The sequence below is a fragment of the Octopus sinensis genome, linkage group LG2, assembly GCF_006345805.1.
Source record: "Octopus sinensis linkage group LG2, ASM634580v1, whole genome shotgun sequence".
Classification (NCBI taxonomy): domain Eukaryota; kingdom Metazoa; phylum Mollusca; class Cephalopoda; order Octopoda; family Octopodidae; genus Octopus; species Octopus sinensis.
Window position 1 is genome coordinate 172,308,065 of NC_042998.1, and position 17,167 is coordinate 172,325,231.

Consider the following 17,167-nt stretch of genomic DNA (forward strand, 5'->3'; position numbering starts at 1 on the left):
TTGCACAATTATTAGATTCTTTTGTAGTTAGACATTTTTGTCAGATACTACTAACTGATTTATCTTTGCTTAAAAATGGAATTTAACCACTTGTTTGGTTGTGAACTCATTTTGATCATCCTACCATTTTTATAATTAATATTTGTATAATTTTATTTCATTTGATGTGTAGTGGGAGAAAGGCATTTTGCTCATTTAGTTTCAACCTTTTGGTTGTGATTAAGCTGGCTTTCTATAAATTTTCTTGAAATATTCGTTTGTATTTTATTTAGAATAAGCCAGACTCCCAGCAAACTCCAAGCAGTGTCTCATCAGGAAATGTCACTGCTGAGTTTACAGTGACTGCACCCCTAGAACAGCCAACAGATGACAGGTTTGTGAGATTATATAAGCAATTAAATGCTAAGTGTTTATATATTTCTACATACTACTTAATTTAAATTGTTCTAATTCTCTAATGTGCTTTTGTTTTTTTTGTTAACATTTTTACTGAAACTGTTTATATTCCTTTTAATATATACTTATAACAGTATTATTTGTGATTAATTTGTTTCAAACAATAATTCACAATTTAATTAATTAGAATTTTATCTGTATTCATTTAGCTTTCCTAATAAGTTTTGATACATGTTTTTTTTTGTTGTTTTCGAATTTATTACTTCATATACTCAATTGTGTGTGTATGCACACACACACACACATATGCTGCTGCAAAGCCTTCAGCTTATTTATGCTTTAAAAAAATAATAGTAGCATATATCATTTATTGACTGTTTACTGAACACAAATATATTAAATATTTGAGCCAATGTGCATTACACTAACTACTTCAATGGAACTAAATGGAAAGTGCATACCAATTCCCACTTAATTTTAGTGGTTAGTGCCAAGAAAAGTTGTTCTACTGTCAGAACATCTGTTATTTAAATTTACATGTGGGTACCTATTATGGATGAATGTTCCATTTCTTATATTCCGTTTCACCCACAGAGCCATTATGAAGTATTTTAAAAAAATGCAAGCTCTTTTTCATTTCATTAATAACATATTTCAATAAGCTGTTGTTCTGTTGAATATTGTTTGGACATTCTTGTGAATAATTTTAACTTAACACAGATTGCTTGGTTATATCAATACTGTTACTTGAGTTCTTATTTTTTAGTATTATTATTATCAAGTATAAATTAAGTAAATGTGAAAGAACAAAGAGAAAGTTGATCAATTTTGTTTGCAAACAATATTCCGAGAAATGAAGGCAAGTCTTTTATGATGAAAGTACAGCTGATTTATATATTGTACACGTTTATCAGTTTATTATCTTTGAATAAATTATGTCTGCATACTTTGTATATTTAAATAACTTGATGCCCCCTTTTTTGGCATGGCTCTGTAAGGATAGCATGTTCAGTGTTGTCTTTCGTTTTATATCTATTCTTCCATGTCGTCTGTGAATTATGTCTTCTGCCTATATATAACCTTAATGTGTTTATATTCCTACAATTTCCTTTGTGGCCTGCATGTAAAATGAAACCATTTTTTCTTTTCTCTTATTTTCTTTCTCCTCTAATCTGAGCACTCCATAACATTTTGGCATAAAAATTAATCAAATTTAAAATAACTCTTTGAATGTGATTAATATACTTTTTATTGTTGATATAATATCTCAAGAGAATGTTTGCTCATCTTTAATCTGGACTTTATAGTTCTGAAGCATTTTTCTCTTTAACTTTGCAAATTTTTCAACTTTATATCAAAAAGAACAAATTATCTATGAGTCAACTGATATTTATGTCAGTTGAATTAGCAAGTAGTCCTGTCCCAAACCTTTCTTCTCTTCCCGTTTGGTCTTGAATTGACCTGTTGCCTAACTATGTCAGCTTGCTTAACATTTTACGTACGCTTACTCCTAATAGCTAAAAAGTACTTGCACGTAATAAAAAGAATATTTCTCACAGAAAAAAGAAAAGGGATTAAGGTTGCTATCATGATGCATAAGCAGTATGGTCAGTTTGGCCATATGTTCACGTTCATTGGGGAAAATATTCTAAAATCAATTAAAAGTAGTACTCACCAAGGATTTCCTAAAAATACTTGAATCAGAGCTTATGTAAGTATATCATTATAAGTAATTGAAACACTCATCATTCCTTTCATCATTTTCCTGAAATAAGTTATCTCTCTCACTGCTGCTTGCACCAACCACTTCAGCGAAATTATGAGATTTATGTAATTCACATATCATGCTACCTGAATGAAATAGGTATTTATGTAAGGGAAGTGACAGAGTTGTTTTCTTACAAACAAGAGTATCTCTTGCTTTGCTTTCCATGTCATTGCTTAACAGCATTATCCCCCTTATAAAGTGATATCACTATGTCAGCTGGTTTTGGTATTCAACAAAGTAGCTTCTAGAGGATCACTCCATTTGCTAGAAATATCATCCAAATTACACCTACTCCCATAATGGATGTCTGGAAAGTGTCATGATGATCAAGACTGGAATGCTTTTCATCATACATTTGTCTGATCAGGGCTGATCTAGATAACAACCAAGTTCAATTTGACCTATTGAAGGATGGCCCCAATATGGTCCCTGAACTTGTTAGAAATATTAACCAAATGTCCTTCAGATCCTACACTTTTCAATTAGAAAAGAACATATTAAACAGCAGTCCTATATAAACAAAAGGCAAGTTAAGATATATTACATAAACTAGGAGAAAACCAATCAGAAGGCAATGTTTTGCCTAGCTTGCTTCTCAACCATGTGGTTTCAAGTTAAGTCCCATTGCGTGGCACCTTCGGCAAGTGTCTTCTATAACCCTGGGCTAGCCAAAGTCTTGGGAATGGATTTGGTTAATGGAAACTGAAAGAAGCTTGTCATGTATACATGTATTTGTATGTTTGTGTATTCCTTGGCAACATGTGATGTTAATTTCTAGTCCTAATGGAAAACATGTCTGGCCATGGAAAATATTATCTTACTTAGAAACAGATGAGGGTTGCTGACAGGAAGGGCATGTGGTCACAGAAAATTTGCTTCAACAAATTCATCATCATCTATGATAATTGATGTTGAGTACCATTATATAAAAAAAAACAAAACAAATTAATGAAATTCTTGGAGAGTACTGTTTAATAATGGTTTTACAATATTAATTTTAGTCTATAGTATTGACTAAATTAATCGCAGTACTTTTGTATCATGATTACTATGTAAACAGAAAATAGTTTATATTTATTATTGATAAACAAATAGCACTAATCATTAATAGTTAATATTTGAAGTCAACACTATATTTAGCTATATTTTGGTGTTAGTATTCTCACATTTTCTATAAAGTAATGCTTCTTTACTCAGTTATTACACATCCTAAAGTTTGATTCCATTTAGAGCTAAAACCTGAAGCTGGTTCATTAGTTTTGACTCTTAATTTTGCTTATTGTCTTGCCTGAGACTTTCACTCTTTATTTTGCACTTTAGTATATGTGTCTATTCATCTAATAGAATTTGCTTTGCTTTAAAAGTAGAATTTTATTTTCTTAACTGAATATTAAATAATTTTTTAACAATTGTTTGTTATTGTAATTTAGAAAATATTTTTTTCTGCAATAAAGAAAAAAAAAATCGTCAAATGCTTAAGGGATTTCCCTGCTGACTTCCCTATTCTTATAGAAAGAAACAACATAAAGCCAAAGCTCTTTCTCTCTTGCCCTTCCCTCTTCAATTTTACTTTTTCTTTAGCACAAGGTTCTTCCTTCTAGTGAATACCTCACTGCCACGACTATATCTGTAGCACTACTATATCTGTAGCACTATTATATATTACCAATATAGTTATTAAACTTCTGAAATTTCTTATTTAGTGAATTGGAATTTACATTTAGAACATACATAAAATTTAACAATATTTACATTATGCAGGTGTAATTTTGAATGTTCACAGTACCTTGAATCAACAAGTTGGACATCTTCAATTAACTCAAAGGTACTTGTTGATCCTGTAGTTGGAGAGTGAGTAAAGTGGTCATTTTGAAAACCTGTAGATCTATTGTAGACCTAAAATTTTATGTTCCTCAGGCTTTTAGAACGAGGAAATTACAGATTTAAAAAACACGAAGTAATATTGATCTAATTCAGTTTTGCTACTATTCAAAGGCAAAGCTTTTAACTTACTTCATATAGATTAAATTCAAAGTAATATATTTATATATTAACATTCTGATAGAATAGCTGGGTTTTTCTCTCCTTATGCCCAACTTCTGAATCCAGCATTAGTTTCTTTTTGTGTGCTTCCGTGTCATCTCTCAAACACATACCTCACCGTAGTTTTGTCTGTTTGTAACCTGCATGAAGCATGTCGTGCTGCTTGCTATCCTTACAGATTATCCAGCCGCTCGTCCAGCTATAGCCGGTTCTCTAGTCCCTATAGCTCCTTTACCAGACATTATGTGCCTTACTATCACAGACTTGCAGAAAAACGTACTGAAAAGCTGAAGAACTCCACTGTAGCCACAACAGCGACCATAACAACACCGACTTCAACTACTGCACCAAGCATCAGCAGAAGTTCCCTGGTAATAGGAGATAGTTTTGGTGTTAAGAAAAATGCTGAATCAACTGATACCGATACAAAAGTGACATCATCGCTGCCTTCTCCTAGCATTACTGTAACCATTGCTAGCACTACTCCTACAAACACTCAAGCTAATACTTCAACAACCACTACTTCAGTTTCAATTTCCACACCTACTACAACTACAACAACAAGCATCACAACGGATATATCAAGACCATCATCGACAACTAAAAGGTATACTTGAGGATATATTATGCATTCTGATGGGTAGCCCTTGTTATACATTGCAACATATATTTTCTATAATTAGATGTAGTTACTTAGAGTATTGTGTTCCCTTCAGTTGTTTTAGCATCTGGAAAATGAAGGATTCAAAGCTAAGTAAAATGGACATCTACCTTGGCTCCCAACCAATCTTACATTAGTTGATGTTTTTGAAAATTTTAAATATAAGCAAGAGTTTCAGAGCTAGAAGAAAGTACATCTTAAAGACATTTGGGTTCTCTCTATTGTTCCCTATTTTGACATGACTCCCAGTTTCATAAAATTGCCACTTTTAGTCCACTTGTATAAATTTAGTCGTAAGTCATTATGCCAATATTATTATCCCACACACTAGTTCAATTCCACTCAGTCAATTGGTTAACTATCCGACCAACTAATCGATTGTTTGTTTAATTTGGTTAAACAGTAAGTCATTTGCTTTGTTTTTGTTTGTCAAAGCCTTTTTATTGCTACTTGCAATCTTTTCAGTGTCTTTCTTCTTAGTCCAGACTTCTTAGAACAGACTAAGAAGAAAGTCAGTGCAAAGTTTACAAGTAGCAACAAAAAAGTTTTGAGAGAAAAAAAAAACAACAATTGACTTACTGCTTAACTGAATTAAACAAACAATTGTTTAATTGGTTGGCTATTTAACCAATTGACTAATAATAATGAGGTGGAATTGAACCAATGCATGTGTTAATAATAATAATAATAATTAATAATAATGATGATAATGATAATGGCTCTCTCTAGACACTACAAAATTTTTCAACACAAGAATTTACATAAAGAAGCTTACAAATCGGATATTGTTCAACACAGTTTTAGCATAGTCATGGCTTACAATGACTGTAGATTCAATTTTTCCATTATTTCCTTTGTGACAAGTAAATATATAAAGACATTGTACATATTAGGCATATAAACAGCTTACTTATAGTTTAGTTGTGAGTGTATTGCGTAACAAGTCTTTAATTTTGGATGTTTTACAATATAGTTCTACGTTTCTGAATGTCGGGTGATATTTATTTTCACTTGACAGAAGCTTAGTTATATGATTTTATACTTTTAGAAAAAGGTTCTCCCATGTTAATTTTTCAAGGATGCATATGTTTAAAGTATATTTAATGAAATTGTAGATGGCTATTTTAATGTGATACTGCTTCTATTGCATATAACAGATTTTTATTCAGCCAGGCAGCTATTTGCAATATTATTGTTTTGAACATGATCAACTTGTATTACATTTAAGGCATGAACAATATTTTATTATATGTTTAAATTAACTTTATATTATATGAATTTTATCAATTCAAAGAAAAATTGCTTTTTTTCCCCCTTGTTCCAGCTTTGCATACCTATTTTTCTTTGCCTCCCTTATCTAAAAGCAACAAGTGTTGATGAGAAGCATACTGGTTTGACAGCTTAAAGCTGTGTGTTATGCTGTTTGTGTGTCACACTGTTTGTTTTGCATTGTTTTTTTTTTAATAAAGATATTAATACCCAAAAAAAAAAAAAAAAAATGACTTCTCAGTACTTGAAAGTGTGTAGAATTTGTTGATATTTATGTAAATGGTAATTAGTTCTAAACCATTGGTTACCTCTTCCATTGGTGGAACAATTCTTAAAAAATAGTCACCTGATGAAAAGTGAGATATTTTCTGTTGGAAATTGCTTTTATAAAACCAACTGAGGTGAATTGTTGCTTCAATCTGTATATATTGACATTATTATAATCATCATGACATCTCATTTTCATTATGAGCATGGGTTGGCTAGGTTTGCTGTGTGACATATTGCCATTCATCTTGATTTCATGTCATTTCGGCTGTGAGACCATGTATCCTCTCATCTAAACTGTTTGCCTTTTTCCCATGTTTTCCATGAAAATTCTCTTATATGTTTATTTTACCCTTCACTTTTAGTAGTAGAGAAAGGCAAGCTAAAAACTTACCTTGGCAGAAGCTGCTCAAATTATTTAATTTTACTATTTCTGCCATTATCTAGTTACAAAATAGTTTATCAGCACCATAGTTAATTTCATAGAGGAGTGCAAGAGTAAAAGTGGGGGAGTGAGATGTTGTGATCTTCATGATCTTTTATGAGGTTTTGTGTTGGACATTTTGACATAAGTACAGTTAAAAATTGAATCTATGTAGTTGATTTAGTCTGTGACATATGCTTCATTAATTACATGATTTTTTTTTCTTTTTTAAAGGAACTTTCTGAGAGTTTGCCTATGTGTGTAATCGTATATTCATAGACTGTTTGTGTCTGTTGTCACACACACAACATATGCTTGTGTATGTATCTTCTTCACTGCACAGACTTGCCCTGTTTTGTTTATCAATGATTCATATATATACATGTGTATCTTCTTCATTAGAACGTTCGAACCTCCAAAACGAGATGAGGAGACTGAAACTCAGAGAAAAGCTCGAGCTAGGAAGGCCAGGGAGACCCGTCGTTCAACACAGGTTTGTTTTATCTGTACCAATTTTTCTAGTAACACCAATGATCCAGCTTTCTATCATTTTCCTCCTCTTTTTTAAAAAATTTATTCTGCTCAATTTATCTCTCGTACCTTTCAGACCCCACTTTCTTCAAATTTACATCTACATCTCGCAGTTGTCTTCTGGCCCATCTCACTCACCTAAAAGATAGATTACCTTCCATATCTCACGCATAGTCTTGCCTACCTCCTACTTTTTACTTTCTCATTCAGCATCACTTACTATAACCTGCTTTTCTTTCATTTTTTTTTTGTTTTTATATCACTTCGTTTCTTCTACTGCATTTCTTTCTTTTCCCTGCTCTCTATCACAATTCCTCTCAACTTCCTTCTGTACCATCCTTCTATCTTGTTACTTGCTCACTTTCATGTTTCCTCCTAATCTCTTTCAGGTTTGCTTCATTTTCTTCTAAATGTTTACTTCATGCCTCTTTTGCTCCTCTACCTTTCTGCAAGTTCTTCTCTTAATTATACGATGTCCACTACACACAGTTTACTTAGTGTTCTTCCTCATGTAATGTTATTCCGGTCATTACTATATTTTTTCTTGATTTTCCCACAGGGTATCTCAACAGAAGATATTGCTAGAGCAAAGGCTCTGAAGCAAACTGGAACTGAAGAAAAAGAAAACAAAGAAAAAGAACAAGAATGTGATAAGGACTCTGACAAAAATGATCTTGCTAAGGACCGATTATCAAGTGAGATCAGTAAGGATGGCTTACTAGACACAACTGTTGCAAGTGATGAAGTGAACTTGAGAAGTCATCGAACATTGGAAGAACGGAGCCATGTAAGCAGTCCTTTCCTGTGGTTTTTCTTGAATGATGGCCAGTGTTAACAAGAAACAATGTTAATGAGGTTAAGGAACTCTGCCTTGGAGTCAGAGATACAGACAAAACTGTTTGCATCAGTTGTCTTTATGGTTGTAGTTGAGCCATTAGCTTTGATTGAACAGTGATTAACAGCATTCCAGTTGTGACTGTCCCAACTTTTTCTTATGTACTGGGAGCAATGACTTTATTATCCAACAGACATAATTCTTTAAGATGGTTTGGTGAGGATTGTTTGCTATTTCTAGCAAGTTGAATAACCACATACAATCTCCATGCCACCATTACCATTTCACAGTTAGGAATTAGCATTGCTTATAAGCACCAAAATACAAAATGACTCTCCCTTTATGAGTTATTGATTTTCTTGACAATTGTGAATAGTGAGTTTAAGATTGCTTCACTCTTTTCCTTATTCGTACATAACTTCCCTTTTCTTTGACACTATTCATGTAGTCTTCCAGTCACTGAAAGCCATTGATCTACAAATTTTAGGATTAACTAGCTCGACTGTTTGTAATCTAGCATCAAGTCATTTTTTTTGTTTTTACATAATGTGTCACCTGTAGCATAAAAGTGTGTTTTCTGGTGTCTTATAGTAACAACTGGATTTATTTTACCTCTTATAAATTTTAGTTTGTGTACATGTTGCTGCTGTTGTGCACTGCAAAGTTTCAGCTGATGCCATCAGTACATGGAAAATTATTCCTGTGTTAGCAGATGGGGTGATTGATGTTTGATATTTTAAACATAGCAATTATCAAAATTTTTGTATGTTCTTGACTTCAGAATGCAAGTTAATCCTGCTATGAAGCTTCATTGAACTACAACAAGCATTTGATAAACATGTACTGGATAAGCTCTGTAAGCTGGTTCGCTTGTCAAAACGATCTAATAATAAATGCCAAGTGCTACTTTTCAAACTCATTTTTAGGGTTCACTATGACTGCTGTGTCTGACAAAGTTTCATAGCAATTAACTATTGAACTTTTCTCCAGTTAGTCCCTAACACTAAAATTCATGTAAATCTAGTAATGGTACATAATTTTTGTTGTTGTTGATCATCTTGACTATAATTTCTCATTAAGCTGGTATATTATCAAAAGCATTCCTGTTGTGACTACCCTATCATTTTCTACATGTATTTTATATCTAGGACTACATTATTCAATGTGCTTCTACTTTTTTAAATGTACTTTTGACTGCTATTGCTTGAAAGTTTATTAACCATGCAGAGGTTCTTTTACTGGCTCATATAGTTTTTAATTTAAGAACAGCAGACTTATGTTTCTATCTTTTTTTTTTTTATACACTTTATTAATTTACTCAGTGATTTGGTATTCTGAATTTATTTAAAAGGATACTGTGTGTGTGTGTGTGTGTATATATGTATATATGTATATATATATATATATATAATATATATATATATATATACACACACATACACACATGCGATGATCATTGTTTAATGTCTGCCTTCCATACTGGCATGGGTGGGGTAGCTGCAATATACTGTTGTATTTGATTACATTTTGCTAATTAATTGAGCTTCATTGTTTTAGAGCAACCAAGCGCCATATCGAAGACCAAGGGAGTCAGAATTATCAACCAGCAGCACACCTAATATATATTCAATAGATTCATATTGTAAGTTGTTTTTTCTTTTTCCTCATCATAATTATTTTAACTATTGTACTTTCTTCTTTGGTTCCGTAACCCTTTAGCATTTAAACAGGTCCTATCCAACCCAAATATTCAACTTGTTTTATGCTCAACCTTTTATGAGCTGGTCTCCAATCACATCAGTGAAATCTCGAAGCTATGAGATAATGCATGATTAATTCAAAACAATGTGAATAAATTAGCATTACCTTTGATAGAGTAATCTGAATGCTAAAGGGTTTTGATATGCATGCTCATATTTATTGAAGTTAAAGTGAGTTATTGATTTGTTTTGTGTTTTTGCTATAAACACTAAAAAAAAAAAAATGCTTTTTACCTCTACGACTTAGTTTCCAATAGTTTAGTTTTCTGGTTTTGTCGAGTTCTTCTTGTTACTATTTTTTTGTTTATACTAACGTTTCTATGATTTTATTTTACCGATGAATTTACATAAGGATATATTTTTAAGAAATTCATCAATCTATAAAGTCCTGTTTGTCCTGAAAATATAGTTAACAAAGATCTCATTTTTTTTTTCTTGTCTTATTCTATAGTGACTGCACTGGGAGTATCATCATCGTTTAACGTCTGCTTTCCATGCTAGCATGGGTTTGACGGTTCGACCGGGGTCTGGGAAGCCAGGAGGCTGCACCAGGCTCCAGTCTGATCTGGCAGTGTTTCTACAGCTGGATGCCCTTCTTAATGCCAACCACTCCATGAGTGTAGTGGGTGCTTTTTACGTGCCACTGGCACAGGTGCCAGGGGAGGGTGGCAACGGCCACGATCGGTTGGTGCTTTTTATGTGCCACTGGCACGGAAGCCAGTTAGGGCGACGCTGGCATCGGCCACGTTCGGATGGTGCTTTTAACATGCCACCCGCACAGGTATCACAACTACAATTTCAGTTTGATTTTTATTTGATGTTGATGTACTTGACTCAATAGGCCTCTCCAAGCACAGCAGGTCGCCCTACGATCCAAGGTAAGCACAGCAGGCCGTCCTGTGATCCAAGGTACTATGGATGGCCTGGGGCTGCTATGTGAAGCTGGTGCAGGAAACAGCCATGAACTCACATTACTTGTCAGGTCTTCACAGTCACAGTATGTCTTCAGAGATCTCGGTCTTTCATCATTGCCTCTGTGAGGCCCAACGCTCGAAGGTCTTCCTGGGTCTACCTCTACCCCAGATTCCTTCAACTGTTTGGGAGTTGACTTCTTCACACATCTCTCCTCATCCATCTGTAGTACATGACCATACCAGTGGAATTCATTAGCTTGGACTGCCTTTGCTTGACGACACAATGTCACAGCACTGGGTGTTCCAGAGACCCTTGCTCTAAGGAATCAAGTGTGTTATGAATACACTTTCATCTGGAAGCAGTTGTTCTCCTGTGACAAAGTACAACAACGATTGTATTCACATTTGAATCTGCCAAACTAATATATTAACTATGAAACTAATTGCAAATGTAGTTTATCAATTAGATTGAAGATGAAGACTCACAGCTTTTAAATTTGAGAACCTGTAAGAAAATGAAAGAAAACCTAAGTATTTAAATTGATCTGTTATGAAAGAAAATTGTAGCTCTTTCTTGAGCAAAGTAATTTTAGAAATTAGGATATTCTAATATTCAGCTGTGTTAAGTTATACTTACATTGATATTCTCTTCTAAGTAAATAATAGTTTATTTAAAAAAATTTTTTTTTTTATTTCACATCTGAGAAATATGCATCAACCTTCCCTCTCCTCATCAATTAGATGCAGAGATTAATTTATCCCCATGTTTTCATTTGTTGTAGTTCTTTGTAATATTACTAACTTTAGGAAACTGACGAGAGAGGGTAAATCTCTTCATAGAAACGGCTTTCTGATGTTTTTATAGCATTGACTATTATGAAACAAGACTTCATTAAATTGATTACGCACTTTGTTGCTTTTTAGTTAAAGACCTTACAAGCATTTGAACGCATTTACTTGTTTGTGTGAGGAATTCAGAGAAAAATTAGTTATTTTAACAATTGTAGTACAATAGTAGTAATTACAATACTAAAAAAGTGTGGGGAAAAAAACTGGTTAAAGACCTGGCTAGGATCTACTTCCATACATTGTGTACCACTTTTGTGTTTCTAGCAGTTGCATTCAAAGTGAATGTTTTTTTTCCTTTCCAGCTCATGGTCAGCATAACCAAAGAAATGTTCTACTAAGTGTATCTGATATTAGTAACACAGGAAATTCTACTGTTGGTTTCAACAGAACATCTTCATTTCGAAACCGATTTCGAAATGAAGAGTCAGAAAAGAAGAAAGAAGAAGAAACAAAAGACCCAAGTAAAGAAACGAAAGGTGCCACCTAGTTTCCTTTGAAATACTCTATTTTTTTGTCAGCCCAGTTGCAAAGAAGAAATTATTAGTTCAAAGAAATGCACAGTACTTTGACAGAAATTTAGCTTTGAAAAAAAAGCGTAACAGCCTAGGATTAAATTAGCCTTAAGAGTAGAAAGTTATGGATTGTTTATGTATTTGTTACATTATATAAGACAGAGAGATATAGGTTCCTACATGATGATAGTTAAGTCAAACAACCCTAACATGCTGAGTGGTTTAAGTTAATGGATGTCATTGTGTGAGAAGTTTCTATTTCAAATTTTCTTTAGAAACATGTTTTCCTTTCAGCATATCTTCTTATATCTCTGCTCAGTTTTCTTAAAGACCACCAGCCTAGATAGTGTCATACTATATCATAGGCCTTTTCAAGATCAACAAATGCTAGGTATAATAGTTTTCTTACTTTAGTAGTTCTTCACTAAAGTACTTCAAACTGCACTTCATTTCAGCCAATTTCCTTTTTAATCTACTATAACTCTTTCTGCTATTTTATTAACTTTGTTCATCAGTTGTTCCTTTTGGGAGTATCTTGACCTTGTAGCATTTGATGTCATTGGGTATGTCATGTAGAGGCCTTTATATGGTTGCTTGACTCGCTATAAATAGTAACCAAATTACCTCAGGTAACACTCTGCCCTCCTGGAAAAGGACTCTTTAATTATATATAGTCTCAGGTCCACTGCACGAAAGGAAAAGACAGTAAGGTCATGGATGTCATGCCTTTCATTATAGGCTTAACCTCAGTGAAATGCAAAATATCTAGACATATATTATGCAAAATATTTATATGTTGTTATTTAACCCTTTCATTACCAACTCAGCTGAAACTGGCTCTGGCTCTGAGTACAAATGTCTTGCTTTCATAAGTTTTGAATTAAAATCTTCCACCAAACCTTAGTCACAATTTATGTTCCTAACAGAAACACAGAGCATCTCAAAATAAATACAGTAACAAAAGGGTTAATGATGAGGGTTTTGTGCATATACAGAAAATTGGAGAAAGCATTATTTGATATAAAAATCTCATAAAAGAAAATTGCTGAACCTGTAATCTTCATTGAATTTTAAAACCTCAATAAGTAAGTGCTATCATTACATTGGAACTAATTTGTGTATTTCTATCCTTGTACTTATTCTACTTACTTTGTCAATGCCAAAGGGATTGTAAGGCGAAGTAGATGAGTAGGATTTGAACTTAATGTAATAAACCAGAAGAGATGAAACCAGGCATTTTATCAACACTAGTAACACTGCCAACTTGACTCTTTATTGATAGTAATTTGTATATTAACTTTATTTTGTGTATGGTGATCTGTTATTTATCCATAGCAGTAGCTTATTTTTGTTATGATTTGTTATTTCACAGAAATGCTTGCATGAATTGAATGGTATTTCTTCTCTTTTCTTCTATCAGATATTATTACAAGGTTTGCCAAAGATTGCATTTGTTTCTTCTTTTGCACTTTTTGTATTTTTATTTATTTACTTTCTACATGATTTATTTCACGATTTTTAGTAAAGAGACACCTTGTTACCAAGGATTAACAAATTCTGCTATTTGTGTGATTGTATTTTTCTAAATGACTAATCTCCACATACCAACATAAAGTGTCCTAAGTGAAGTCATCTTCCTAATAGGTAAACATCCTATCTCCCTACAGCATTTGTTGTAGCAAAAGAAGCGACGGAAGAATATGTAGCTCATGGATGTGCTGTGTTCTTTGCTTTCCTCAATTTGCCAACTTAATTACACCCAACCTAAACCTTCTTCATTTACGAGGTCCCCCCCCTACTACTACTGTTTCCTCGTTTCCCCTCTTTGTATTTATCATCCCAGATCTTTTTTTTCCTGACTATATTTTGTCTTCTGACAAAAATTATATGATTAAACTACAATAAGTAGATGATTTCTTATGAATTCCATAATGAGTGTGTTTACTTCTGAACTGACCAAACTGTTTATGGAATATTATTTGCTCAAAGTTGTAAAATATGTAATTTAAATCAGAATGAATTTAGACCTAATGAAACTGCTCATTTATTGTTTTTGAGTGGACACTCTCTCTCCCTTATAACCAAAGTCTGATCGGATAGGATGGTTCTTCACTTGAGAATAATGTTAAATGACATTGTGGGTGTTGAAAATTTTGTGAATGCTGTTGCCTATAAACACCATATAGAGTTTCTATATATGCGCATATGTATACATCATGTCACATACTGACATGTGTACACATAACTTCGTTATAAATTGATGTATCATCAACATAAATTTCATTTTTCATCTTCCATAGTGCTGGACATTGCTGCTGTGGTAATCAAGCCCATATAGTTTTGTGTTCTCTATTGTCCAGGTTGCTCATCTTAAATTTTTGTTTGGACTTTCTTTGCTAATCCAGATGGAATTACTTGGTGTACTCTTTATGTGAAAATCTCAAGCAGTACAGTGTAGCTTTAGGTTTTAAATTAACCTGAACATACCATATGATTCTATGATATTCATAGGTATTTTATTTTATTCCTGAAGCTGATAAAGAAAAAGATTCAGAGAGAAGAGAATCGTCCGCCTTGAAAGCCCGCCGAGCCAAGCGGGAAAGAAGATCAACAGGAGTTATTAATTACAATCTAAAGGTATGTATGTATGCTGCACCATGTCAAATTACTTAGCAGTTCCTGGGATTTTCCATTTTACTGTAACTAAAGATAATTGAGTGGGTGTTGTTCACTCCTTGTATAAGTGACTGGTTTGTTTGCTTGTAACTTCACTTACATCCATTGATATACAGAAGATTTTGTTAAGTTACTTCTGAGTATTGTAATATACAACGCTGGCAGCCGCTTCATTTACAGAGTTACCTTTGCTTATAAAAATAAAAAAATAATGAAATTATTGTATACAGTGCTCAGGTGCACCACAGCTTGTCAAAAGTGCATATAAAGTATATGCAGTAATGTACAAATGTCTGGAAAGCGAACAGTGTATGAGTCAGATACATGCTTGTGTGTGTATGGAGGGGAGAAAATCAGGTGTAGTGTCGGCGAATCTCAGGAAGCATGGAAGTTTTGATATCAGTTCTGATGATTGTATGTGCATAATTTTATTGTATGTCCTGTCATTTTCATCTTTTAAATACAGTTAGGAGATAGTATTTACATGTGTCGGATTCTCCTTATTTATTCAGAATATTTTCTTTGATATGATCTTAACTATTCATAAATTAGTTCTATTTTAGAGATTTCTAAATAAATTTTTCTGGTATGAAAGATTTCATCATATATTTCTCTATCATTTATTTTTCAAATATGGAATGTCAGCATAAATTGAGCCTACTGGTAACCATCACTAATGCTAGATAGTTACTAAGCACTTGTAGTGATTATTTCTGAATCCATACTTGATCTAGTAAACTTTTTTTATACAATGGCTATGTGGTTAAGTAGTTTGCCTTCCAACCACATTGTTCCAGGTTCTGTCCCACTGTGTGACACGTTTGATAAGTGTCCTTTACTATAGCCCCAGGTGACCAAAGCATTGTGAGTAGATATGGTTGATGGGAACAGAAAGGAGTTAACTGTATGTTTGTCTGCCTGTCTTCTTGTCTTAATATTGCATGGTAGTTGTAAAATGAACTTCTGTGAGAACACATCCAACCACAGGGAAATATTACCTTTGTTGCAGAACCAGTGAGGGTGACAGGAAGGGCATCTGGTTGTTGAAGCTCTGTTTCCATAAATTTTATCTGATCCATGCAAGCATGGAAGAGTGAATGTTGGTTGTGATGAACATACTAAGATGAAATTTTTCTTTGCTGTTTTTAATTCAGTAAATTGCAAGCTTCTCATTGTTTTCTTTTTTCTCCTTTTTGCAGAGTGATGAGGAGTCCAATTCTGTATCAAAGGAAGAGAATGAAAGTGATGACAGCACAGTAAGTCTAGTTGTTTTCTCACTTCAGTATTATTGTAGTAAAATAGTATCTAACATTTGTTGGTATGCGTGTATGGGATATTTCAACTAAGTGGGTTTCTTCATTTTTTTTTCTGAACTGGACTCTGGAAAACATCTTTGTATCTTGCGATAATTTTCATTGTTAAAATATAAGATACTGATATTTTTACGTTTTGCAGTGATTAACCAAATGAAAATAGTCATGTTTAAATCCTTGGTTTATCAGGTCTGCTTCATTATCTTTTGTATTTTTATAAAATATCTTAAGGAATGTTTGGCATAATCTGCTTGAGCCATCTCAAAGTGTTCGCCTCTTTGAATTTGTTTATTCCTATACCTTGTTTGCAGGTATTTTGTTCTTTATTTGTTCTTAGCTTTTATGATCAAAACTTGTTTTTTATCTTTTTTGTGTTATGTCACATCTTTGCTGATATGCTAAAATGTGATTTCATCTTAGGATGAACTTCTCAGATTTTTTGACATGTCAATAAGCCAAGAGAACTTCTGTGTTTGCTCAATGCTAAATATAGCTGCTAGATTTTCCTCAAATCACATCATTAGTATCTTAGAAAAAAAGAGATGATGCATTGGAAAATGCTATCACTGATATACAATCTAAAATATAGGATGGTTATACCTGGAATGTCTTGATTTTGGCTGACCAGAATCAAAAATGCGAAAACCTGTTAAGTCAGTCCTTTGGTTCTTGGCCCTTTTTCTATGTATTACGCTCACCTCTGACTTAGATACTTCTTGGTTCCTATCAAACTGTCCAACCCATGCCACCATGGAGCATGGATATTAAATGATGATGATGATGATGATAATTCAGATTTTTTTTTTCTTTAAATGGTTAGAAAAAGAGCTATACATGATTTACCTACCAAACCTTACCCTGGGGTTGAAATTTGCAGGAGACACTAGATGGTTTTGTAACTTCAAGAGAAACTGTTATGGAGGGAAGTAGCCAAAATATTACCAGCATA

General features: G+C 33.2%; 1 protein-coding gene across 9 annotated transcripts in view; it reads left to right on the top strand.

The window, feature by feature from the left end:
• LOC115229173 (protein phosphatase 1 regulatory subunit 12A) overlaps nt 1–17,167 on the top strand; it is a 216,354-nt gene that overhangs the window by 121,085 nt on the left and 78,102 nt on the right. For 5 of the 9 annotated variants that reach the window (XM_036500427.1, XM_036500428.1, XM_036500431.1 and 2 more), the window contains 8 exons: nt 273–373; nt 4,386–4,814; nt 7,231–7,321; nt 7,919–8,146; nt 9,752–9,836; nt 12,020–12,193; nt 14,763–14,866; nt 16,105–16,161. In XM_036500427.1, the coding sequence (XP_036356320.1) occupies nt 273–373; nt 4,386–4,814; nt 7,231–7,321; nt 7,919–8,146; nt 9,752–9,836; nt 12,020–12,193; nt 14,763–14,866; nt 16,105–16,161 (1,269 nt within the window). The remainder of the gene's footprint in view (nt 1–272; nt 374–4,385; nt 4,815–7,230; nt 7,322–7,918; nt 8,147–9,751; nt 9,837–12,019; nt 12,194–14,762; nt 14,867–16,104; nt 16,162–17,167) is intronic. The other 4 variants (XM_036500429.1, XM_036500432.1, XM_036500435.1 and 1 more) reach the window with 2 other exon arrangements.